Source organism: Leptidea sinapis, chromosome 34, assembly GCF_905404315.1.
Source record: "Leptidea sinapis chromosome 34, ilLepSina1.1, whole genome shotgun sequence".
In the NCBI taxonomy this organism is placed as follows: domain Eukaryota; kingdom Metazoa; phylum Arthropoda; class Insecta; order Lepidoptera; family Pieridae; genus Leptidea; species Leptidea sinapis.
The window spans coordinates 7,073,229-7,099,989 of NC_066298.1; the positions used below are offsets into that span (position 1 = coordinate 7,073,229).

Below are 26,761 nucleotides of genomic sequence, written 5' to 3' on the forward strand. Positions count from 1 at the left end.
GCAGAAACTTCAGAAGCATTGCAGAAGATGTTACAAGAGTTACTTGTAGAGAGCAAAAAAGTAGGATTGCATATGAACACCCAAAAAACTAAAATTATGAGTAACAATACACATGAAAGTACAGAAATAGACAGCAAAGCCATTGAATATGTGTATCTGGGTCGGATAATTTCAGGTCATATGAATAAGGAAATTGAACAAATAATACCAAGTACTTGGCGAAGGTACTGGTCACTCAAACAAAAAATGAAAAGCGGTCACATATCCTAATCCTAAGACAAAAGTTTTTATTACGTGTATACGTCCTTGCATGACTTATGGGTGCCAAACTTGGTCTCTCACAAATAAAAGTTTAAACAAATTAAAAGTGTGCCAACATGGGATCGAGCGCAGCATGTTGAAAATAAGAAAGCAAAATAAAATAAGAATAACAAACGTAAGAAAGAAAACAAAAATGGAAAGTGTGGTAAAAACAATTAAGCAGCTAAAATGGCGTTGGACAGGACATGTGATAAGAAGCAAACAAGATAAATGGACAAAAGATATTATAGAGTGGTATCCAAGATATGGAAAAAGAAATAGTGGAAGACAAACGATAAGATGCGAAGATGATTTCAAAAAGATTGCTGGACCAACATGGAGAATAACAACTTACGACAGGAAAATGTGGAAAGATCTGTAGGAGGCCTATGTCGGCGGACAAGCGAGCAATAATTAACATAAGATAAAACATATATTAGGTGAAATATAATTATAATCATTTAGTATATTATGTTGTAGCATAAGTTAAAAATGTACCTTTTAGTTTGCGTGCAATAAAGGCTTCATTCATTCATTCATAGCTTATAGACCAAACTGCTAAGCTTGCTAAGTGACATTTGACTTTTTAAAGAAATGGTTAAAATACGTGCACAGAGTATATTTTAGTAGACGGAAAATTATGTTTCAGTTGTCTTTGACTTTTGTGCATTTTACTTGTCTTGGGAAAATTCGCTTTGCGAATTGCGGCCCTAATCGATGTTTTCAGTGTTGTGGTTGTTTTATTTTGGTAGAGAGAATTAGTCTTTTTGGATGGTGTAAACTAAAATCCTAAGCAAAAATAAGTTTCGTCGTATTTGAGGAGAAAGTTACAAATTCCCAAATATTATGACTTCTTCAGAACTTGAAAGCCGTAATACTGTTTTACCTATGTAAGTTTTAGTTTATTTAATTCATTGTTTTGTTTCGTTATAATAATTAGTGAGTAAATAATATGACCTTTATGTATTTGTCACTGTATATTATTTGTTTTTGACTTACAATATTAAATAATATAATTAAATAATAATGTAAATAATATACATATGAAAAATTCAATGGAAGTTTTCAGAAATACATAAGTAACTATTAATTAGAAAACAAAGATGACAATGATTTGTAATGTTTTGTATACCTACATGCACTAATGCTTAATTTGATCATAATAACAATCATTATCACTACATAAATAAAGTTCTGAATACATTAAAATTACATTAATTCTATTACCAACCAGGTAACATTTATAATAGAGAAATTAGAATTAAACTATTATGACTTGTAATCATAATATTACAAACACTGATTCAGAAACATAACAACATAAAGAATTTGGTGTGATCTTATGGGATTAATTGTAATAAGTTAGTGCCTTTGTTACTGGCTAATAGATACAGAGATAGGGTTCAATAGTGTTTAATGTAATTTATTTATTTAAATGACAACCAGTAGTTGTTACATTGGAATATGCTTAAATATATTGAATATTAACAAAATATGAGTTGAATGTACAACAAATTAAGGTTTCACAACATGCACAGTTTTTACTTTCATGACACCAAGAATACAATAAAATTAAATAAAACAAAAATTACAATATCAAGACACATACAAATTTCAAAAGAAAAAAAAGAAGAACTAATTCTAATTCAATAAAATTTATTTGACTTTGAGAGTATTTGCACATAACATGGTGGCATTATAAAAAAAATGAAGTAGTAGGCTCCACATGTTTGTCTCTCACAAAATAGGAAGAAGTCCCTCTAAATAAAAGATTACTCATTGTACAGACTTCTTTGCCTATGTCATATCCAAATTAATGGGATACCAAGGAATTTTATGTCCAAACATCGGTAGTAGGGTAAATAATTCCTTGAAAACCAGTAGATGAACCACTAATCCTATTATGAACTAGAAGCCTTTATATAAGGTTGTACTGTAAGTGATGATAATTTTATAATATAATATTTTCTCTTTCAGAAGGAAGTCTGTAGAGAACCTGGTAATATCTTCCCAAGATGCCATAGGACAGAGTATTAGTCAGGCACTGAGCTTTTCTGGTGGAGTTGGGGGCAGTAATCCAATAATACAAGAGAATAGGTAACTTATTACACAAATTAAATTTGAAAACAAAATTTATGAACAATGTGAAATTTACCTAAGATGTTTCTCTCTCAAATCCATTGAAAGAACAATCAATTTCTGTATAGAACATCCTGTAGAGTGTAGAAGCCACAACCTGAGAGTTAACAAGACATACAAGATTTATCAATAATGTGTCACTTGAGCAGTTGGCTCAGTGGAAGAGCGCTTGTTTTGATTAGCGGTCTGTGTTTGGTATTTTTTAACACAAATTTATGAATAGCAGTTAATTTACTTGGTGTTATAAAATTTTATGTCTAAAGGAAAAACAAAACTTTATAACTTATCAAACCCCAATCAACTGCACATGTAACAGGGCTTGTGGCTTCATTATAGCTAGATCTTAAAAATACATACAAGATTTATCAATGATATGTCACTTGAACTATTGGCTCAATGGAAAGAGCACTCGCATGGAACTCTAGAGGTTGCGGATTCAAGCCCCACATTGTTGATAATAATAATACTTTATTTTCAAATTTAATCTGTATAAATTATCCCAGAAATGAGGGTTATCACTTTAACAAATAGTTGAGCCTTCTTTAATAAAGTTAATTACGTTAGTTTTAAGTTAATATACTATGGTATATTCTATAATTATCATTATAAGTCATCTCAATATTAAAAATTTCTTTAATCTCATTTGGTCTTATGATTTCATATAATTCTTAATTATTACAAAAGAACTCATGTGAAGTCTAAATAGGTAAATTATATTATATAGAGCTTCTTTTCTCTGTCTGTCGGCAAACTTCATGTCTCATTTCGTCGATTTCTCTCAGTTGTTACTTGGTTACTACTCTTTTAGCTTATAATTTGGACAGTTAATTTTTATCGCATGTTTAAATTTTTTAAAAGAAACCGATTCATTCAAAAATAGGCCAAAATAATTATCTTCAAAAAAACCACAGACATGTGTTGGCCTTAAGTTTAACCAGTCGGAGGCTCCTTTGCACAGGAAGCCGGCTAGATTATAGGTACCACAACGGCGCCAATTTCTACCGTGAATCAGTAATGTGTAAACATTACTGTGTTTCGGTCTGAAGGGCGCCGTAGCTAGTTAAATTACTGGGCAAATGAGATCTTCTGTCTCAAGGTGACGAGCGCAATTGCAGTGCCGTTCAGAATTTTTGGGTTTTTTAAGAATTCTGAGCAGCACTGCATTGTAATCTATATATAGATAGGGGTTATCAATTACCATTAGCTGAACGTCCTGCTCGTCTCGTTCCGTATTTTCACCGGCATTGCGCATTCGCACCTTGTTCAAAGTGATTCACACAATTTTTTGTTCTAAAACAGCGACTCATCGTAATACGACAAAAAAGCGTTAATATCTTTTTTGAACCTGAATTATCAGTTTAAATGATTCGGATAAAGTTAACCGATAAACGATTATTAAAACACAACAGATTAAATACTTTGTCTACGATAACAGTTATGGTGTGCAGTGTGCGTCATTTAATGAATTTAGGTACTTAGTCTCATTTGTAATCTCGTCTGGTTCTATTGGCAAAATGAACAATAAAAAAAAAATTAACAAAAAAAATCAACGGACTTCAAAAACACTATTACAAAACAATAGATATAATATGCACTTAAAAGTATAAAAACAATTGCGTATTTTTATACAATCTAATTAATTAATCCAATTCCAGTTCCCATTGATCATCATATTTGACGACAATTACTTAACCATAACTATGGTAGATGACTTAAAGATCCAGATAGCATAAAATAGATTCGGCCGTGTATCGTTAATTTGCTCCTAAGAATTGAATTGTTCCGTTACTTTGTTATGGATTCCGTAATCAGACCCTAACCAAACTATCACCAAACTATCTTTGAAGTAAATCATTTCCAATAAAAAAGAATCCTCGAAATCGGTTGGCGCGATATTATGAGTTATTCGTAAATTTATCATCCACTTTGCTAGACGTATATACAGCAAATTTAAGACTTTTATGGTTTTCTCATAGATGCCATTGTCAGATCTGGACCAAATTACAAAGGGACCACACGGGAAGCACCAGCTTCCAAATAACAAAAGAATTATCAAAATCGATTCACCCAGTCGAAAGTTTAGAGGTAACAAACATTAAAAAAGACGTACCGACGAATTGAAAACCTCCTTTTTTGAAGTCGGTTAAAAAACTTAATAATGTTAAAATATACATGCAATTGACAGTGGATAAAGTCCAGATATACAGCCGGAGTGAAAGCGTCCAAAACACCCAGTTGCCGACAGCCAGCAAGATTTAATAATTGTAAAAATTATGCTATCTAAATATTTAAAACTCTCTCGAAACCAAATACCACCATAGACATTACGAGCAATCTTGGTGTATTTATATCTGTCGAGAATATATAAAATATAAAAGCCCTGATTGGTTAAACTAGTGATAATAATTATTATGGTATATGTTTTGGTGTTGCCGTCGCGGCTGGTCAGGAGTTATTTATTATTCCTGGCTTTCTTAGGCTTTCTTGATGACACATGCTTCTATCGTCTGCTTGTACGAAACTTAAATAAATCACCAGGGATGTTAAAGACAAATGGAAATAAATAAAAACAAGCAATTTTATCAATCTTTCAAAAAGTTTAAGTTTCAAGGTACTAATAATATCAAACACACATTTAGAAAACACTTTTGAATTTAGTGACGCGGAAGTAAATAAAAGATCGCCCTCTTGGGAGTAGATATATCTAATTTGGTAAAGATAAGACGAGCTCAAAGGCCTCAGTATAAAATCACATACAATCTGGAAAACCTCAAAAAGGAATTCTCACATTTGTCAGACACCTGCCAGCAATTGTTGTTGATCTAATCGCCAGACTGCTAGAATCTTCTTCTTAAAAACTTATATCTTCTAGTACAATCTGGGTAATATTGTTGGGATAATTTTGATACACTTGTTTTGGAGTGTTAGGGAATATATATGAGAATAATAGTTACGTTGTGCACGCGACATGAGATTAATAATTGACGCCATGAAATCAAGTCGAGAAATCTTCTCTAACGTCCTTTCCCAATATACTATCTACAGATAGAGATAAATTACTACCTTCTACTTAGCTGTCAATAATCTGAAGCTGTCCCAATATACCCGATAAGTCATTCTTATCGCCTTATATTGGGACGCGTGAATTGCAATTTCCATACAAACTTCTATCGCTGGTAAGCTATACGTCCTTCCATTGACAGACAGCGTGTACGGATAAGGTGAGATACCGTCGATAAGTTTATTTGGACAGAAAATTTAACGATAGTTACGATTTTTATATCAAGTAGGCCACAATTGGAGATATGACAGACTGAATATTGGGAACGGCCCTAAGTTGACTGTGACTGAGTGATATTTATTTTAGTATTTCTATATACACGTCATCGCTGTGTTATATGTATATCTACTAATAAATATGATTTATCTCATCAATTATTTGTTTATGTACATTTACTAGTGTAACCATATTAGCTGGTGTTCCAGTGCTGCATCATGCATATAAACTTTTCCGTCTGACCGTTTTTTTCTCCGACTTACTTTGCAAATCCGGCTACCACGAAAAAGTTCATTTTTTCTGGATAAAATATTTATAGTATATGACACTCACAAATACTGTGGCTTTCTTTAGTTGTGGCTTTTATTAGTTACTTTTACCAGTGGGAGGCTCCTTTGCTTTGATTATGGTTACCACAACGGCGCCTATTTCTGCCGTGAAAAGTATTATTGTGTTTCGGTCTGAAGGACGCCATAGCTAGTGAAATTACTGAGCAAATGAGACTTAACATTGTATATGTCTCAAGGTGACCAGCGCAATTGTAGTGCCGAATGAATGAATTAATGAATATTCAGAATGTTTGGGTTTCTCAAGAATCCTGAGCGGCACTGCATTGCAATGGGCAGAGCGTATCAATTACCATCAGCTGAACGTCCTGTTCGTCTCGTCCGTTACTATCATAAAAAAACATAACTTTCAAAATTGTTCAGTAGATGCAAAAATTACCCCCTACCACATAACAAAGTCACAAGCTTTACCTCTTTACAATGTAGGTATAGATACAATTTATTTTACAAACGCCAAAATAATACTTATGCCGCGTGTAAACACACACATACACATACAGACACACATTTTTATAATACAGGGCAAGATAAAAAAGTGGTTTTAATGATTACTTTATATAAATCAAGGTTTAATTTTTTTTTGGGAAAAATCGTACGAAGAATACATTCGATTACTTAAAGTAACAAATTTCGTAGAATTTAAAATGGCGCTAACCTGGAAGCTCAGTGGAGCGTAAAAAAGCAATATTTTTAAATCAAGAGAAATTGCCGATAGAATGAGATCTGTCCTTGTATTATAACATAATATTGGGGTTTTTATATCTCTTTTTACTGTAGGTACTTTATATTTAGTTACTGTTATATTCAATATTATTTAGGTAGGTACCTACATTGCATTCCATGTACTGCAGATTGGGGCCGCATTGCTCTATGTTCTATAACAAGGAAATGTTCTAGTCAATACTCGCCTTTATTCGTAGATATCACTAGGTCGCTTTGTAATGCATTGAATTGCTAGATTTAATTTCATATCGTTAGATTGCTCGCAGATACGCTGGTTTAAATAATAATAATAAAATAATAATATTGACACACTTTTACACAAATTATCTTGCCCCAAACTAGGCATAGCCTGTACCAGGGGCGTGCATATCATATAGGCAATTAGGCAGTGCCTACCTCGTTATAAACCTAAATAAATATAGCACTAGTGTTATAGTTAATTTGGTTCCGTTATTTTATTACCAAACTTCTATTCACCCAATCATAAAATGTTTCCTTACGCTAGATACTAATACCCATGGTAAGGAATCTTTGCTTATTCCAAAGCTCATCTAGGACTAGTTAGATCCACAGTGCCTACCTTGCTAGAAAACCAATGCACGCCCCTGGCCTGTACTATGGGTACAAGACAACGATATCTATACTATAATAATATAATCTATACTAATATTATAAAGCTGCAGTGTTTGTTTGCTTGTTTGAACGCGCTAATCTCTGGTACTACTGGTCCGATTTGAATGATTCTTTCAGTGTTTTGTAGTCCATTTATGGAGGAAGGCTATAGGCTTATGTTTTTTTTCAAAATTAGGGATCCGTAATAAAATTGCTATTTTGTAACACAAGGTGTAAAATCGAAAACCTATTTTTGCGTGCGCTGCAAAAACTATTGACAGTAGAACAAAATGATGTACAGGCTATAATATAGGCAATATTTTATTACTTATAAAACTATCGCGTGAATTATACTTTATATGGCAAAACAACGTTTGCCGGCTCAGCTAGTATTTAATATATACGATACATATAAACATCCATGACTCGGAAACAAACATCCATATTCATCATATAAATGATTGCACCTACCGGGAATCGAACCCGGGACCTCTAGCTTAGAAGTCAGGGTCACTAACCATTCGGCTATATGGGTCGTCAATGTACCTCTATAGTCTGTATTACCTTCAGTTTCGCTAGAATCCTCATTTTAAGTGTTCTTCAGTCTATCAGCACCTTTATAGTTGATAATAATAAAGTTTATTTGTGAATTAGAACATGATCAAAGATATATTATATTGCCTATTAATGATGCCAAGTTTAATAGACAGTTCCTTGGCCCGGGCTGCGTGCCCTTTGCTGTGCGATTACATACAGCGTCTTATATTAAATGTTATGTTATAATCAACGTGATTGTGTTATTATTCTCATAAACTATGTAAAATGAGAATATTAAAAATAATATTCTCAGTTAAAAAACGAGAACAAATTTTATTAGAATCAATAGGCCCATGAAATGGTCGATCGACCTTATTATTTTGTCCAAATAAGATTTATAGTTGCAATGCAATGCCTTTTCCAGAGGAGCAGACTTTCCATTTTCTGAATTTTATCCAACTTGTTTTAATTTTAAATATAATAATAAATAACTGTGTAATTATAATATAAGTACCTAGGTAACACTGAAAATTTATAGAAAATGAAAAACGGCTTAATGTAGAAAGTTGCCAATACTTTCATTGTTTTTCGAAGTAATCTCCGCTCCTCTCTACACATCGTCGCATTCGATGGAACCACTGAGAAAAGCAGTGGGCCCATTCTTCCTTAGGGGTCTCTTCTATGGCATTTTCGTACGCTTTCACCGCATCTTCAGTTTAGTTCTTGGGAATATGTAAAAGTCGCAGGGCGCCAGGTCAGGACTCTATGGCGGATGACTCATTATCTCGCCACCTGCCATAGTCAAATATTCAACAGTCCGTTTTGCGGAGTGCGCTGAAGCATTGTAGTGGTGAAGGAGGATCCTGCTTCGAGGGCGCTGCTATCGAATTTTTTTCAAGACAACAGGCAAACAGCTGTCCTTCTATCTTCTAGCACAACTGTCGCGAAATGACTTTTCCGACCAAAGAATGAGGCAATCATCTTTTTTCCTTGACTTCTTCCTTTCTTTACCTTAGTTGGCCGATACTCGAAAGGAAACACCCACTGAGCTGATTGTCTTTTGGTTTCGGGTTCGTAGCAATATATCCAGCTTTCATCGCCTATGACGATATCAAATAAAGCATTTCAGTTACCACCGTTGAACTTATCTAACATTTGGCGACACCAGTCCATGTGAAGGTGTTTCTGGTCGTCGGTTAAAGTATGACGCCTAAATGTTCGTGTAATATTTTTTGACTCATACTAATGCCTAGGCTTGCCCGTATCTGCTGATAGGTCACTCGCTTATGTTTCTTTATCATGCGTCGCACAGCACTGATGTTATCTTCAGTAGTCGCTGTTAAAGGACGTCCCTCACGCGGATCATCATTGAGATTGCTACGTCCAAGCTTAAACTCGTGCTTCATTAAATCTCACGCTTCATTAAAAAATGCTAATCGCAGCCTATCATAGCTTTGTTGTTGAATAAGCCCACAACGATAGTCATAATAAATCATTGACTAAAAAATTTCTCGCGTTAGGCTCATTTTCACGTGTAACAAGAGTTTTAGAGATGCCGCCAATTCACAAAAACAAATGTCAAATAAATGCAATATACTACATTAGGTTACCAAAGTTTCTAACTGGCCAGTTCTAAACATTTTCAGTGTTACCCACGTACAAATATTGCTCCTTGACCTTCCAAAAACTTCTGATACTTTCGGCTATTTATGGGGTCTAGGACAAGTGAATGCGACGGACGGGACATGAACAAAGTTACTAGTACAATCGATTTGTTTATCTTCATGGGTATGACTCGCTCCTTGGATAGGAGGGCGTCATACCTAGCCAGTATAGGCCTTCTCCATCTGCTGATTAACAGACTCTAAGAGTTGTATAAGCTCCTGTTCAGATATTTTTGTGCTGATCATATTATCATATATCATTCGGCAGATCATATTTTCAACCATTTTCCCCCTTTTCTGGTTAACTTAGTTTTATTGTGTTCAATCGAGCTCTGCAATATCATTAGTGAACCATCTCGTTAACTCTATAAAATTCAAACAAGATAAATCTACAAAAGTGTATGATATCAGCAGTAGCACGTTTATAAGCGCTCGTGCGAACCGAAACATTGTGGCCAGCCAAGCGGGACAAATTATTGAGATCTGTTTCCTTCACTCGACGCCATAATTGCTCACTCGAATAGTTGTTCTGTTGTAATTCGGTTTCATAATCTATGTTATTATAATACAATCATCTATCGAGAAGTGGGATGCTTAGTAACTTAATAACAACAGGGCCTGCATCTACTGCATGCGATATCAACGTGCACTCCTTGAATTTAAAACATTTAATATGATAACATATAATCTGAATCTCGGAAACGGCTTCAACGATATTCATAATTTTTTTAAACATTAGAATACAAAGGTAAATTTCGCCCCTATATACACAAGACTATGATAGCGCATTGGGTGATCCGGAAAACAGAAGACCCCGGTTCGAATCGAATCTTAAAAATCCGAGCAAGGCTCGGTCGTCCGGATATTCTATAACTAGCTGACCCGGCAAACGTTGCTTTGCCATATAAAGTATAATTCACGCGATAGTTTTATAAGTAATAAAATATTGCCTATATTATAGCCTGTACATCATTTTGTTCTATTGTAAATCGATTTTACACCTTGTGTTACAAAATAGCAATTTTATTACGGATCCCTAATTTTGAAAAAAAAAAACAGCCAGCCTTCCTCGATAAATGGACTACCCAACACTGAAAGAATCATTCAAATCGGACCAGTAGTACCAGAGATTAGCGCGTTCAAAAAACCAAAAAAAAACACTGCAGCTTTATAATATTAGTATAGATTACTCTTTATGAAAATAATCCTAAGGGGCGAGGAGCATCAGTTCATATCCGATTCCGTAGATCGTAGAGTACGGACTTGATATTACTTTATGAATCTTAACAGAGGTTTTATTAACATAAACTTAATTGCAAAAAAAAATGCTTGAACTCCGTCGCAGCTCCAACAACCTAACCTTACAGTTAGAATTGTACAATGCTTTGGCAGCGCTCCGGGAAAGTCAAAAACTTCCACCCATTCCAAAAAGAATGCCCCAGATCTGAGAATAACTGGCGCAACAAACTCAGCGGGTTTTTTTTTTCATAAAAAATATGATTACAACGTAATATCGTACAATTATTAAACTAATTATTTAATAGCCTGAGGGCGGTCGCTCCATTCCGAATCTGTGGTGTATCACTCTTAGTTTGTTTTTTGCCGTCAATTTTGTTGTGTCGTCCTATTCCATAAAAACACTGTTGTTATCGGAATTATAAAATTAAATACTTCCAAGTTCCAGAAATATATCTCGATCTCCCTCCCCGTCGCTGCGTCACATCGACATTAAGCAGGAGAATGTCTCGGAGACATCAGAGAATGACTCGGTAAGTCGCTAAAAAAATATCGATCTAACTTGAAAATAATTTACCAGTGGGAGGCTCCTATGCCCAGGGGGGTTCATGTAACTGGATGTCGCAAACGCTTAGGACTTTAGAAGACTCAGTTCTGCGAGACCACATATTAGGCATGTTACCTGATCAGATGATTCCACAATTAATCTCTGTTAAACACTATATCGTGGAACTACCTTCCAGGGACGACTGGATGAACAACAAAGTCACGTGGAAGGACGGGAGCCTCATGTGGTTCACCGATGGGTCCAAAATGGAAAATGAAGTTGGCTGTGGGGTCTATGGAGAACGCCCCAGGTTTAAATCCAGCACAAACCTGGGGAGCTTTACCTCCATATTTCAAGCAGAGGTGTACGCCATCTTGGAATGCGCGGAAACCAATATTCAAAAAGGCTACTTCAATCATAACATGTACATTCACTCTGATAGTCAGGCAGCATTGTTGGCTTTAGACGCTAACTTGACGACGTCTAAGTTAGTCAATAATTGCGTTGAATGCCTGAATTCATTAGGCATGAATAACAGAGTGATTCTCAGATGGGTCCCAGGGCATGCCGGAATCATAGGCAATGAAATGGCCGATGAGCTCGCAAGAGCTGGGGCTAAAGCAGTCCAATATGGTCCGGAACCCATTTATGGTGACACACCCTGAGTAAAAAATATAAACAAGAAGCACTTAAACGCTGGAACAACTCTTCCGGTTTAAACTACTCTAAAGCACTGATAAGGGCATTCAACAGTAGCTATACGAATGAAGCCCTATCTTTGAACAGGAAAAAATCTATGCATACTCACTAAGATGCTAACCGGGCACTGTCGCCTAAACAAGCACCTCAGTGTGGTCGGCATCAAAAGCGACAAAACTTGCAGGTTCTGCCTTGAGGATGATGAAATGCCTATTCATCTACTCTGCGACTGCGGCCCACTAATGCATAAGCGTAACACAATCTTTGGCCACTACTTCGTGCCACCAGATAGTGTTTGCAACACTCGCGTCAAGGAACTACTGCGGTTCGTAAAGGCGGCAGGGCTTGACGACGAGCTTTAGTATGAGTGGCGAACACAATAGTTCAATTTTGGACGGGGTGTTACTAGGAATCTTTACGACTAGGAAATAGCCACCCTCTTCAAATAATAATAATAATAATAATGCACAGGAAGCCGGCTAGATTATGGGTACCACAACGGCGCCTATTTTTGCCGTGAAGCAGTTATATGTAAACATTACTGTGTTTCGGTCTGAAGGGCGCCGTAGCTAGTGAAATTACTGGGCAAATGAGACTTAACATCTTATGTCTCAAGGTGACGAGCGCAATTGTAGTGCCGCTCAGAATTTTTGGGTTTTTCAAGAATCCTGAGCGGAACTGCATTGTAATGGGTAGGGCGTATCAATTACCATCAGCTGAACGTCCTGCTCGTCTCGTCCCTTATTTTCATAAAAAAAAACATCTAATTATGCCGTGTATGGGCTTTAAATAACTTTTCAATACCAACGGTCTTCGATGTATGCTGTCAATTGAAAAAAGTATTCATAATATATCAGTACGAACCCTATATAGTGTAATTTTCCCCACTAATTTCTAGTTGTGCTCAAAGCTTGTGTCTCGGACAGTAGTTTTTTTTTATGAAAACGGAGGACAAACGAGCATACCACCTGGTGTTAAGTCATCACCGCCCCACATTCTCTTGCAACACAGAGGAATCACAGGAAGTGAAGAAGGAACATTTTTTTTGAAGATAAAAACACCGCACAAGGAAGCTAATTCCACGGCTTTGTAGTACGTGGAAGAGTCTGTTATATAAATTTGACATTCAGTAACACCATTATTAAATTTTCAGAAGAATGACATAACAATCCAACTGCCTTCGATAGGCGGAGGAGATTTGGCCCTGATCGTCGACCCCGCTGGCATACCGCCGGCCTTCAGATCAGATCTTAATAAGGTATCGACTCTTAGATAATCTTCAATACTGATTCAATCACTAAGAAAGATAACGCGATATAGAACTTTCGCATCCACATCTACATAATATTATATAAGTAAAATATGCTATATAATTATACTAGCGGACCCGACAGACGTTGTTCTGTACACACGTCCTTTTTTTTAAATCGGTCCAGCCGTTAGTATGTGTTCACTATCATACATGGGCAGGAGAATTATATGTGGACTGAATTGAGAATCTAAATCAATCTCAAATTCACTGGAACACACAAAAAAAACATCAAAATCGGTGCAGCCGTTTTGGGGGTAGTTTAATTGTGAATCTTAACCATTGTCGTATCCACCTGAAGACACACAGAAAATTTCATTAAAATCGGCCCTGCCATTCAGGAGGAGTTTACTGTCAACACACGTACAGAACAATTATATAATATACTAGTGAACCCAACAGACGTTGTCCTGTCGGAAATTTCGGACACACGTCTTAAATTTGAAAAATCGGTCCATCCGTTGGGAGGAGTCCACTTAAATACACATGAGTAGGATAATTATATTATATCGACGGAATTGAGAATCTAAACCAATCTCAAATTCACTGGAACACACAAAAAAATCATCAAAATCGGTCCAGCCGTTTAGGAGGTAGTTCAATTGTGAATCTAAACCATTCTCTAATCCTTTTGAATACACACAGAAAGTTTCATTAGAATCGGTCCAGCCGTCTAGGAGGAGTTCAGTGACATACACACGCACACAAGAAATATATATATAAAGATAAAGTTTAGTAAAATATATTTAGGTAATCGAAGTATTTACCCTCTATTCGTGTAAATTACGCCAAGATTCGTCTTGAATTCATTCTTCTTCTTCAGTCTCGTGTCAGAATTTGGTGAGTCAATATCACCTGAGGATGCCTCGTGTAGAGGCGAAATACGTGTCGAGTTGATTCTTCAATTCCGCTAATTTTTCGCGAATTTACACTCAACAAGGGTCACAAAATTTAATTAATAATGGATTCCGCAAAATAATGCCTAATTCAATATTTTTTTTAATTTACCCTCTTTATTTACACTGAATTTTCTGCAATATCAGGGAGGATAATTTGTTTGCTGTTGTAATTGGGGACCTGGACTGAATAAACTCTGTGAAGTCATTTTGTATTGCTTAGTACAGAAGTTTTATTACCTTGTAAAAACTGTCCTAATCGCAGATAAAATAGTATCGCTCAGGAATCGCTTTCAACAATAAGCCACTTCTATGTTCGATTTCTCGGTTTATGTTTTCCTCAACGTGCGGCAACTAATACTAAGCCCAGGTGGGCGTACTTGAGCCAGTCTCGAACAATCTGTAACGTTGATTTGTTGATTATTGAATCTAAAATGCCTTTGTAAAAATAATAGAATTTTTTTAACAAAAAGCAACCCACTTTAAAAATACTATTCCAAAACAATGGATATAATATGCACTAAAATGTATAAAAATAATTGCGTATTTTTATACAATCTAATTAATTAATCTAATTATCATTATCATTATTGTTATTTTTGGAATCGGTGTCGTTCCGCCGCGACACGCTCTCACCTCCTCACGACTCAAGCACATCTCACCTATAACTGTGTATGTAGTTACAAACCTATCTTGGATGACACCGACTCAAAAAATTACAATAATCGTAACTAGAATTAGATTAATTAATTAGAGTGCATAAAAATACGCAATTATTTTAATACTTTTTAGTGCATATTATATCTATTGTTTTGGAATAGTGTTTTTGAAGTCGGTTGTTTTGTTGGTAATTTTTTTTTATGATTTTTAGTGAATTTGAAGTACACTTACTAACAATTTGTCTAAATATGTGTAGATATACTAAATTTTTCAATGCAGCAATGAACGTAAGCGCTTTGCAATTCGATTACAGACAGAAATTCTGCCACAGAATTTAAATTCGATTACAGACAGAAACCCTTACTGTAAGTCGTTAAGGAGTCCCATTGATCATCATATTCGCCTACGACAATTACTTGACCATAACTATGTTATGGTAGATGACTTAAGCATCCGGATAGCATAAAAAAGATTCGGCCGAGTATCGTTAATTTTCTGCTAAGAATTGAAGAGTTCCTTTTCTTTGTTATGGATTCCGTAATCAGAACCTCACAAAACTCTCACCAAACTATGTTTGGAGTATATCCTTTCCAATAAAAAAAGAATCATCGACATCGGTCGGCGCGATATTGAGTTATTCGTAAATTTATCATCCACTTTAACAATTTAAGACTTTTATGGTTTTCTCATGGATTCCACTGTCAGATCTGGACCAAGTTACAATCACGGGCCACACGGAAAGCACCAGCTTTCAAAAAAAAAAAAAAGAATTATCAAAATCGGTTCACCCACTCGAAAGTTTTGAGGTAACAATCATATAAAACCGACGAATTGAGAACCTCCTCCTTTTTTGAAGTCGGTTAAAAAGAAAAAAGAAAGACACTGGGATCACATATCATCAGTACCTATTTTGTATTAATTTCAATGTTAAATAACACGAAGCGTATGTTATAAAATTTGAAAATAGCCATCGAGTGTCAAGATATCACGCACACAAGCATTTAATGTTGCCTTAATAAAAAGCTATTGTTCTTAGGTAGTGCGGTATTTAGTTCATCCTTAATCTAAGTATACTACATTTCGTTGCTTAAATAATAATGATGTTATTTTTATTATCTCGCAAGAACTGTATTAATAGCTAATTAGTTTAATTTAGCAATTAATGAAGGTAATCTTTTTTCACACATATATCACATACAATTAGGTACTTTATATTTTCAGGGTTACACGTGATGAATAAAATAATATGTCGGTTGTTCGTACATAATTAGTAGCATTGTGTTTAACTTGTAAAACACGGAATTGCGAAAAAAAATATGTTCCAATGTAATTCCAGTTTTGTGTTTCGTATTCTGTGTATAACGGAACGGAACGGACTGGTCAAAAACATCAACGGCGAATACATCGCTCGCCTTTGATTCGCAGATGAAATAGTAATATGATGGCTGAGACCGTGGAAGAGTTAAGCCATATGACTTATACTAGTAGACTTGGGGGATTAGATATCTATTTTAATTAATAAATATTTAATTCTCGATGTCTGTGTCTCGGTGTCTAAGGAATACCAGCGTTGAGATGTAAAATTCCCAACATAATGCTGACTAGACACCATTTTGGTTCTTTAATGTCCATATTGGTATTAGCTATAAGATTTCTGTAAACTTTTTGAACCAAATGAACCTTTTAATTATTATTATTATATGCTCGATGGCCTCAATACAGCTTCTCAATGAGTAGGTCTCAAAATGAACATGGCGACTCAAAACGAACAAGACGAAGATTATGTCAAATGTCCATGTAGCACCTACTCCCGTAACAATTGGGAAGTGTACTCTAGAAATAATTGACGGGGACCTTGGACAATCAATCCAGTAAGGCAGGTCCAATTTCGCGAAAGAGGTCACTCGGCGAATTCGGATGTCGGATGGGCAGCGTTCAGGAAGCTCCGTAAAAATCTTCTCGTCCCAAATACCAAAGTGCCTGAAGACGAAGGTTTGCAACCAGTGTGTGTTGCCAGTGATGTCTTATGGTACGCAGATCGCTAACTATGGACCTGATGAGAAAGCTCATGGTCGCTCAGAGGGCAATGGAGAGGGCTATGCTCGAAGTTTCCGTTTGCGAGATCGAATCAGAAACGAGGAGATCCGTAGCAGAACCAAAGTCACCGATATAGTCCAGATGGTTGCGAAACTGAAAAGACAATAGGCAGGGCACATAGTCGGACATATGGCCGGTGGGGCAGGAACGTCCTCGAATGGCGACCACGTACCGGAAGACTAGGTGTTGCTAGGCCCCCCACAAGATGGACTGACGATCTGGTCAAGATCGCCGGAATACGTTGGACGAGGGCAGGACCGATCATCGTGGAGATCTTTGGGGGAGGCCTTTGTCCAGCAGTGGACGTCTTCCGGCTGATTATAGAATGATGATTAACTAAATGTATAGTGTAGCCTTATAAGCAACTAGCTGACCCGGCAAACGTTGTTTTGCCATATAAAGTATAATTCACGCGATAGTTTTATAAGTAATAAAATATTGCCTATATTATACTGTACATCATTTTGTTCTATTGTCAATAGTTTTTGCAGCGCACGCAAAAATAGTTTTTCGATTTTACACCTTGTGTTACAAAATAGCAATTGTATTACGGATCCCTAATTTTGAAAAAAAATACATAGCCTATAGCCTTCCTCGATAAATGGACTACCCAACACTGAAAGAATCATTCAAATCGGACCAGTAGTACCAGAGATTAGCGCGTTCAAACAAACAAACAAACACTGCAGCTTTATAATATTAGTATAGATATAATGAACTATACATTATGTGCAGTGTTCATCCTACCTACTGCATGCCACCTATTTCTGTCACATTATAGGGGGTTCATTTGTGCTATTGTCTGGTTAGAAGGGCTCCATTCACCTGCCGTTGTATTGTCAGGCATGAAACATATTATCTATAAATCTTAGGATGATGGGGCATCGGGGTTATATCGTAGTTTTCTACGCTGTTTGGCGATGCTACGGCCATTTGGTAATGCGGCACAACTTGGATAATATTGTCACTGATATGGAATAAAGCCGCTTAGCATTATGTCCTTGTCCATTTACTCATAACCATAAAAAATGAGTTCGTAATTGTTGACTGCACTACCAGTAAGCCGGAACCGCTCTTGTGATAACCCTGTTATTGTTCAGCAGGCAGTAAACCCGAGCTCACGAAGTTCTGATGGAAGCGCAAGTCGAGCCAAGAAAAAGAGCTGGTACAACTCGCTGTACCCCACCTACAAGACCAAGTGCGAGGACTTCAAACGGCTGTTCAAGGAGCTGCCGGATGATGAGCGGCTCATAGTGGGTAGGTGCGCACTCTCACTGCTCTATTATTTATACTACAAATACTAGCTGACCCGACAGACTTAGTTCTGTACGTAATAAATAAAATACTGTTTTTTATGAAATTGTCAATAATATCTTATATCATCAAGAATTATTTCGTAAAATATGCTTCCCGTTTAAAATTTCAACATTTAAACTTAAATTGTAACTGTGAGACTCCCTCCCCCGTTCCCCTAAAACATTTTTTTTTATGAAAATAAGGGACGAGACGAGCAGAACGTTCAGCTGATGGTAATTGATACTCCTTGCCCGTTACAATGCAGTGCCGCTCAGGATTCTTGAAATACCCAAAAATTAATAAAAGTGGCACTAAAATTGCGCGAAACACACAACTGCTTACACATTACTGCTACACGGCAGAAATAGGCGCCGTTGTGGTACCCATAAACTAGCCGGCATCCTGTGCAAAGGAGCCTCCTACTGGTATACTAAATTTTCATTTGTTTATTGATTAAAACAGCCATAATTTTAAAACTATTTAAATTTATATCTAAGATAATAATTAGATATAAGTAAATAATCAAATAATCCTACTTATTTTTCGCAAAGTACATTGGTGGTAGAAAAAAGTCTAACTAACTGGGTATTTGTCAGGTAGGAAAAATAATTAAAACCGCTTATAACAGGTCATGTTTGACGACTTATTCCTACTATACCTATTAAAAAAACATAGCATCAAGAAAAGTTGGTTTTCATCCAATGTTATGTATTGTAGATTACTCGTGTGCGATACAACGCGACATCCTCGCGCACGGGCGGCTATACGCGTCCCAGAGCTATCTCTGCTTCTACGCGAACATATTCGGCTGGGAGACCTGTCTCTCCATACGATGGAAGGACGTCACGGCCATCACCAAAGAGAAGACTGCCCTAGTGAGTATACCTAGGCTTCACCATCTTTTAATATTTTGTACGTCCATTTTGGGAATTATTTTTCTTTAATTCATCAGTATTGGCTGGATTTTATGGAAAAAGGAGGACAAACGAGCGGACCTGGTGTTAAGTGATGACCGCCGCCCACATTCTCTAGCGACACCAGAGTAATCATAGGAGCGTTGCCGGCCTTTAAGGAAGGTGTACGCGCTTTTTTTGAAGGTATCCATATCGTATCGTCCCGGAAACACCAGACAAAGAAGCTCATTCCACAGCTTTGTAGTACGTGGAAGAAAGTTCTTTGAAAACCGCACAGTGGAAGACCATTCAGATGGTGGGGATGATATCCCATATAGATATAAGCAATTATTCTGTGAGCAATTTAGTCACTGCTTCTCCTAGAGATACCTTTTGCGACTTCATTTCGGCGTATCGTTTAGAGCAGGCCAAGTCTTCTGAAGTTGACCATAATTTTTAATCCAAGGGGTTCAGACTGGTCTGGGCTAGACCCGTCTTCAGCTCTTGTAAAGACTGCAACTTTGACTGCCAGCCAATCGTGGATAGTTCGTGCCTTGTGGTCAGATGAGTCTTGCCTCATCAATCCTTCTTATTGCTCACCTACACCAATCATTCCTCAATCCCTTTTGATATATCAATCACTCAGTAAAAAAATATGTATAAGTAATATTGTAATATTTTTTACAAACTCCACCAGGTAATACCAAACGCGATTCTAGTATGCACGGACACAGAGAAGAACTTCCTGACGTCTTTTACCGGCCGCGACAAGGCTTATCTGATGCTGTTCAGGATATGGCAGAATGCGCTCATGGATCAGCCGCTGACCACCACCGAAATATGGCAGTGGGTGAGTACTACATTCTATATTTGTAGTTTAAGCAGGACAGTTATTATCCAATATTCCAATGTTCATTCTGCTGCTGTGAAGTTTTTTTTTTTTTTATGGAAATAACGGACGAGACGAGCAGGACGTTCAGCTGACGGTAACTGATAAGCCCTACCCATAACAATGCAGTGCCGCTCAGGATTCTTGAAAAACCCAAAAATTCTGAATGGCACTACAATTGCGCTCGTCACCTTGAGACATGAGATGTTAAGTCTCAATTGCCCAGTAATTTCACTAGCTACGGCGCCCTTCAGACCAAAACACAGTAATGTTTACACATTACTGCTTCACGGCAGAAATAGGCGTCGTTGTGGTACCCATACTCCAGCCGGCTTCCTGTGCAGAGGAGCCTACACATTACTGCTTCACGGCAGAAATAGGCGTCGTTGTGGTACCCATACTCCAGCCGGCTTCCTGTGCAGAGAAGCCTCCCACTGGTAAAAAAGTATTATAATAGTTGGATGAATATAGGTTATTACCGGGTAATGTAATGTAGGTTAAGAGTCATTTATTTTCTCAAAATTTCATTCCTTTAGAATTAGATTCCTTTTTGGATTCATTTCTAATATACTAGACACTACTACGCTTCGGAAACAAATGGCGCTCTGAGAGAGAAGAAGCGGCGTAAGAAACTCTTCCAGTTTTTTTTTGCGCGATACAGTAGAAGACCCGTAATGAAGTGACGTCTTTGGGCAACAGGTCCACTTCGTATGTTCTCCCTTTTTTATTTTGGTAACTTGCCTAAGTGAACATGGCTTTTAACCCATTCTGCGCCCTTCATGAGAGTGGTTTCGATACATGGTACAAGTTTTAATGGCCGGTGAATACAGTATCTTCAGTACTATCGCCGTATGGTCATAATAATTTTAGCCTTATTGATTCCAACCATCTTCAAGTGTATAATATTATCTTAATACTACGCGTATATAAAAGTTATGTTATTGAAACCCCACTCTGGGCTTAGGCCTCCTCTAGCTTACTCCATGTATCCCTCTTCATTCTTTTCCTGACATTTTTATTATTTCATCAACCCATCTGTTTCTTGGGCGGCCTCTTTTTCTTATGTCAGTTGGTCCTTCCCACATGGTCGTTTCAACTGTCCATCTTTTGACCTGCCCAGCGCCACTTTATGTTACAGCGTACTTAAGAGTATCTATCAGTCTTCTCCATTTTCTACTGTTTGCACTTCTAATCTTTTGGATTTTCTTATTTTCAACAGACTCCTTTCCATCGCTTTCTGGCAAGCAGCTAGTTTTGTTTTTATTTTTGTGTTTTATGTCCACTTTTGACAGCCGTATCTGATAGTCGATAAATGCAGACGCCCGCTTTGTCGCTTAAAATTTCAAGACCCAGCATACAAATACTTGGTGAGGCAATAATGGGAGTGTTGTAGAACTGTGGTGATACGAAGGATGTGAATGTTATAGATTGGCACACAAATTTTATTGGCCTATCGATTTTAAAGTATCAGAAGATCAGGCCGATAGACCACGGCGAACGTAATACTGAAGTTCATAATGCTTTTTGAAGATGTAGAGACAATAGATGGACCTCAGCGGCAACTATGTGGGAAGGGCCAATAGGAAAAAGGAGAATAGGACGTCCTAGGAAAAGGTGGATAGAAGACATTAAAGGCGACAGCAGGATACTTATGGAAAAAGATAGCAATGGACAGAGAGGCATGGAACAAGCTGGAGGAGGCCTATACCCAAGAAGGGGTTCTAATCAATAATGATGAAGACAGGACATAACAACAGTCATTAATACAAATAAAAATTATATATATATATATATATATATATATATATATATATATATATATAATTAGTGATTGTTAGTGAGTTATCGTTTGAGGGTACACTTTGGGTTACCAAAACTATATTGAAATTATTCTTATACTTTGTAAAGTAATAATATATTTAACTTTCCCTTGGAAGACATGATTGCGCTTTAAGGTTAAAGAGGATTCACTCATTAAATATAGTTTGGATTGCAAATATATGAAATAAATGAAAATACAAGTCAAACTGATCCACAGACGTATAGTGAAATAAATTATTTAATTCAAAACCCTAAATAAATTAAGTGCCATTTTCAAAGAAAATAAATATCAAAATTGAATTAGCAAAAGAACAGTCTGTTTCAACATTATACTTTGACCCTGGTGCCCTGGACGATCGGCAACATAGCACACAAGCGGTTAATCGGCTTCTATTTCTCTTTCGCAAGTAAAATGTTAAGAACAATAATTAAGGAAGTAATGAAAATTGATTTTAAGCATTTAAATTGAACTTTTAGAAAGTTTAATTAAGAAATACAGTCAATCACTTGAAACAATCGCAAAAGCAGCTATGAAATCACTGTGAAAGGCGCACATTTGGAATCACGAACACTCCGGAGTTCGGACACATATCCCGGAAGCTCGCGGTAAACTGAATCAACGAACACTCAAAATAGCGAAAAAAAAAAGTCGTAAGTAGGGCATACCTCACAATTCTAGCTTATCGATACTTTTTTACATTTACTAACAACCTAAACAAGGCATTAAAAACTAGTATTTATGTGTTATTCGAATGTTTTAATATTTATAACAATTGAGGATTATTGAATGGATAAGCTTTGTAAAAAGAGTTTATTTTTGTTACTTGCAACCCTTACTTATTTTTTATTTTATTTAATTAAAATCTGGAACTCGTTTATGTTAGAACCTTCGACAATTACACATATTTTTTGGAGGTTAAGATTAAATCACAATAATGGATTGCACAAAGTGGGTATGGAGCCGTCAGTTATTTAAGACTTCAAAAACTAGCTTCTAGTAGGAGTGCTCGTATCGATACATATACCAACACAGCTTCTGTCGAAGACCATAAGAATCGTGTCGGGAACGTGCAGTTAGAACTAAAAAGCAAGAATTCGTCTAAATCTATTTTATTTTGAATTTTGTCGTCATTTGAATTTGCCTTGAATTTTTTTTAAAGTCCGCTATTATCAAAAGTTTAATGTTTCAAACTGACCTTGTAGAAACTTTAATGTTAACGTTAGAGTTTAAAAATTTATGTGCATTGGTGATCACAGCGGTCAGACTAGGGCTGTCAACTATGGCTTGTCAACTAAGTCTTGATATGCAATTGTTGGTGTTGGCAGTCATCAAGTAAATCATTTTATATTTTATCATTATATTATTGGCATAGCGGAAACGCGAAGGTTTCCGCTATGCTAATATATGCTTATAGTTAATTTTAAGAATCACGATTATAAGCATAAAGTTACTGTAAATAATGTCAAATAAATTGAATTATATGCTGTAACGGGTCATATTGATCCATATTAAATGCACAATCTATTTAAGGTACTTAATTTGATAAGGATTAATGCTGTATTGCTTTAAAATTGCTTCTTAAATAAGCCATTATTTCTCGTAAAAGGTATAATATACCTTCGCGGACTTTACTGTAGACCTCTTTAGGTGTACATTAGTGCATAGTATAATTTTTTGATCTAAATCAAAATTGTGTTAATATACGACATCACACTAGAATCCTCTAAAATTAACAGTGTTTCTCTTCTATATTATATATGTATTATACATATAAACCTTTCTCTAGAATCACTCTATCTATTTAAAAAAAACCGCATCAAAATCCGTTGCGTAGTTTTAAAGATCTAAGATGTTTTATACTTTGTAATGTGCCTTTCGTTGTGATAAGTTAGAAACGGAAATCCAAAAATAATTAAACATGTAAATTTCATAATAAAATTGACTTATTATTGTATTTCTTTAATAAGTTAACGTTATTGGTACATGAATGGTTAGAGTCACACACACACACACACACACAATTAATTGTAAATTGTAAAATTTGGTTTTAAATCATTTCTGTTTATTTCTACATTGTTTACTAAATAAAATGTATTGAAGTTGAAGTTGTGAGATATTCCCAATACAAGTGTCCTAAGACAACTTACTGGGAAGTCTAAACCACTAAAAAATGTATATGTAATCTTTGAAATAAACAAAATTTATTTATTTATTATTATAGAGTGACAGCCCTAGGTATCGTACGGACATCGCATGATGTATGATATGAATAAGAATTATCGTCGCGCTGTGTGAAATTCGAAAATCCTACTTCAGCGGCAATAAGCGGCAACACAATAATACCTGACAACGTATTTGAACGCAATATTTCTTTCGGTAACACTATCTACATCTAATCTACGATCTACAAATAAGAAATTATACAAATAACACTGAAAGCAAAATTTAATGGACGATGCGGGACTCGAACCCGCGACCTCTCAAACGCTCTTTCCAACTCCAACCGTTCGAGTGACGTATCGTTGATAAAATGTTGTATGATTTGTTCAACTCTCAGGTTGTGGCTTCATCTACAGGATATTAGATTTACAGTTGATAACCTGCTCAACCCCAATGTTTGCATATTAGGAAATGGACTTGAGATGTCGCTCTTGCAAATCTAAAATAAATTGTTTAAATGGAAACATTCACAATATTTTGTTTTCAGTTTTATTTGTGTAATTAATTCAGAAGTGAGGGTTCTCACTTTAAAAACATAACAAATTGTTAATAAATTATAGTTTTATTATCTTATGACGGTGATGGGCCTCTCTTATTGATTCGTAATATTGTTGTCGACAGACGCGACCTAGCACGTTTGTAAATTAGAATGTAAAAGAAATCATTAATGATGTAGGCGGTGTAAGTAGTAGGTGTAATTGGCGGGATTGTCGCCCATCATTAAATGGACCCTATTGAAGACTGAGATAAAAAGCCGCGATGAAGAAAGATGGAAGGATATTCGTAGTCACTAATAATTAAACATTGTGTCTTCATAGGTCACGTGAAACGAGCGTGTTTCGTTTTCTTCAAAACTCCATATCCTATCACCGAGTGAGCCCTGCTCGGTGCTTATAAAAAGTTAAAATTATTTATGTAGTCGGTGCTGGGGAATTGAGATCAGCATATTGTGATGTTGTTTCTCAAGGTCTGCATTTATATCAGCCATAGATTTATCATATTTAGACAGCGCGCTTGGTAGCATCTTATCATCATATGACATACGTCAAAGATTCACATAAAAATAATTATATGATTGTGTTGTGATTTTTTAAATTAACTGTTGGAGATAATACCCCTTACGATTCATAGTTTTATGACACCAAAATTAATCTAACTTTACTTATACTTACATCGACACAATATGTATTGTACTTAAAATTTTACTTTTCTGATAAAATATTTTTTTTAGCAATCTTAATGCTTAGCAATATTACTCTTAAGCTGAGGCTTTCACTCCTTACATGAAAGCTTCTTCGTTATTAGTATGAGCGTTGACCGACTGAGAAACTGGTTGTTTTACATTCATGACATTCATACAGTCAACACATAAAAATGAGTGGTCTCTAACATTTTTAATAATAATTCGTCTGTGATTTATTAATTTCTTATCTGTGTTTAAAACTCATCGCCACATTCTCACAAATGGAACAATTTTGACAATACATATTTTGAACTAATCTTAAGGAAACTTATTTTCAACTGATTCCAAAAATTTAATTCCATTTTCGTCTAATCAACAACCACAAACTCTAACAACTCAATGTAGCGCTAAAAATTTCTAAATATTTTCTTACTACAATGCACATTTCAATTTCAAATGGGCTCGGGCCCCGTCTACACTCATCGTAAGTGCTTGCCGACAGCGAGTGTCCAGTATATCGAGATTTGTCGCTATCTTAGCTCGTTAGCGTCGCCCGCTCGCAGCTCAACCCGGCCCTCCGTGGATTGTTATCAATATCAGGGGTACCTATACAGAATATTTTTACACATACACGAGTATTTATTATATAATCCTTTAGTGCTTGTATTACTGATTATCTTTATTGAAGTATAAGCAGATAATGTTCAATTTGTGATAGATTTTGATTTCAGAATATTTATTATCTCAAAAAGAATACAAATTCACTTACTGAGATACTTAAACTAACATGATACATATATTGAGCGGCAAATCGTAGTGTATATACTATATATAATTTAAGTGGTTATATTTAAAGTTACAATAATTACACAGAGTTACAATAAATACTAATTAGGTAGATATATTAATAACGAAATAGGTGGGTAACGTATAAAATAAATGTTTACAGTAATTAATGAAATACCTACACTATTTTATTATTTGTTATAATGACAGCTATGAGGGTATTTGTTTATCAAGGTCTCGTTCATAGTCATAGCCGGAAGCGGTCTAACAAATATAAGTTATGAGAAATCCTTCAAAATGTGGTGTTTTAACGTTTTTTTTAAAAACATTTAATGATTGTAATTCTTTAATATCTTTTGGTAGGTTGTTATACAATTTTGCCCCATCGTACATTATATTTCTTGTTCCATATTTTGTTCTAGGTTTTATTAAGCAAATATTGAGGGCTTGTAGTAGTATAGATGCAATATTGTTAAGCTTCCTAGTTGTTCCCTAACAGCCACTTCAAAAATATCTCTCCTTTTAGGTTATTTAAATACTTTATGTCATCGGTCAATTAATCTTACTTTGCTTAATTATAGAAAACGTTTATCTGTCACATTCATCATTGAAACACCGATACGTCATCC

General features: G+C 35.8%; 1 protein-coding gene across 5 annotated transcripts in view; it reads left to right on the forward strand.

Annotated features, from left to right (window-relative positions):
* Positions 1-996: 996 nt before the first annotated feature.
* Positions 997-26,761, forward strand: part of LOC126975052 (protein Aster-B-like) — a 57,579-nt gene continuing 31,814 nt past the window's right edge. For 2 of the 5 annotated variants that reach the window (XM_050822844.1, XM_050822848.1), the window contains exons 1-7: positions 997-1,190; positions 2,278-2,397; positions 11,278-11,368; positions 13,235-13,339; positions 18,144-18,300; positions 19,057-19,214; positions 19,930-20,082. In XM_050822844.1, the coding sequence (XP_050678801.1) occupies positions 1,147-1,190; positions 2,278-2,397; positions 11,278-11,368; positions 13,235-13,339; positions 18,144-18,300; positions 19,057-19,214; positions 19,930-20,082 (828 nt within the window). In that variant the 5' untranslated portion in view covers positions 997-1,146. The remainder of the gene's footprint in view (positions 1,191-2,277; positions 2,398-11,277; positions 11,369-13,234; positions 13,340-18,143; positions 18,301-19,056; positions 19,215-19,929; positions 20,083-26,761) is intronic. The other 3 variants (XM_050822845.1, XM_050822847.1, XM_050822846.1) reach the window with 3 other exon arrangements.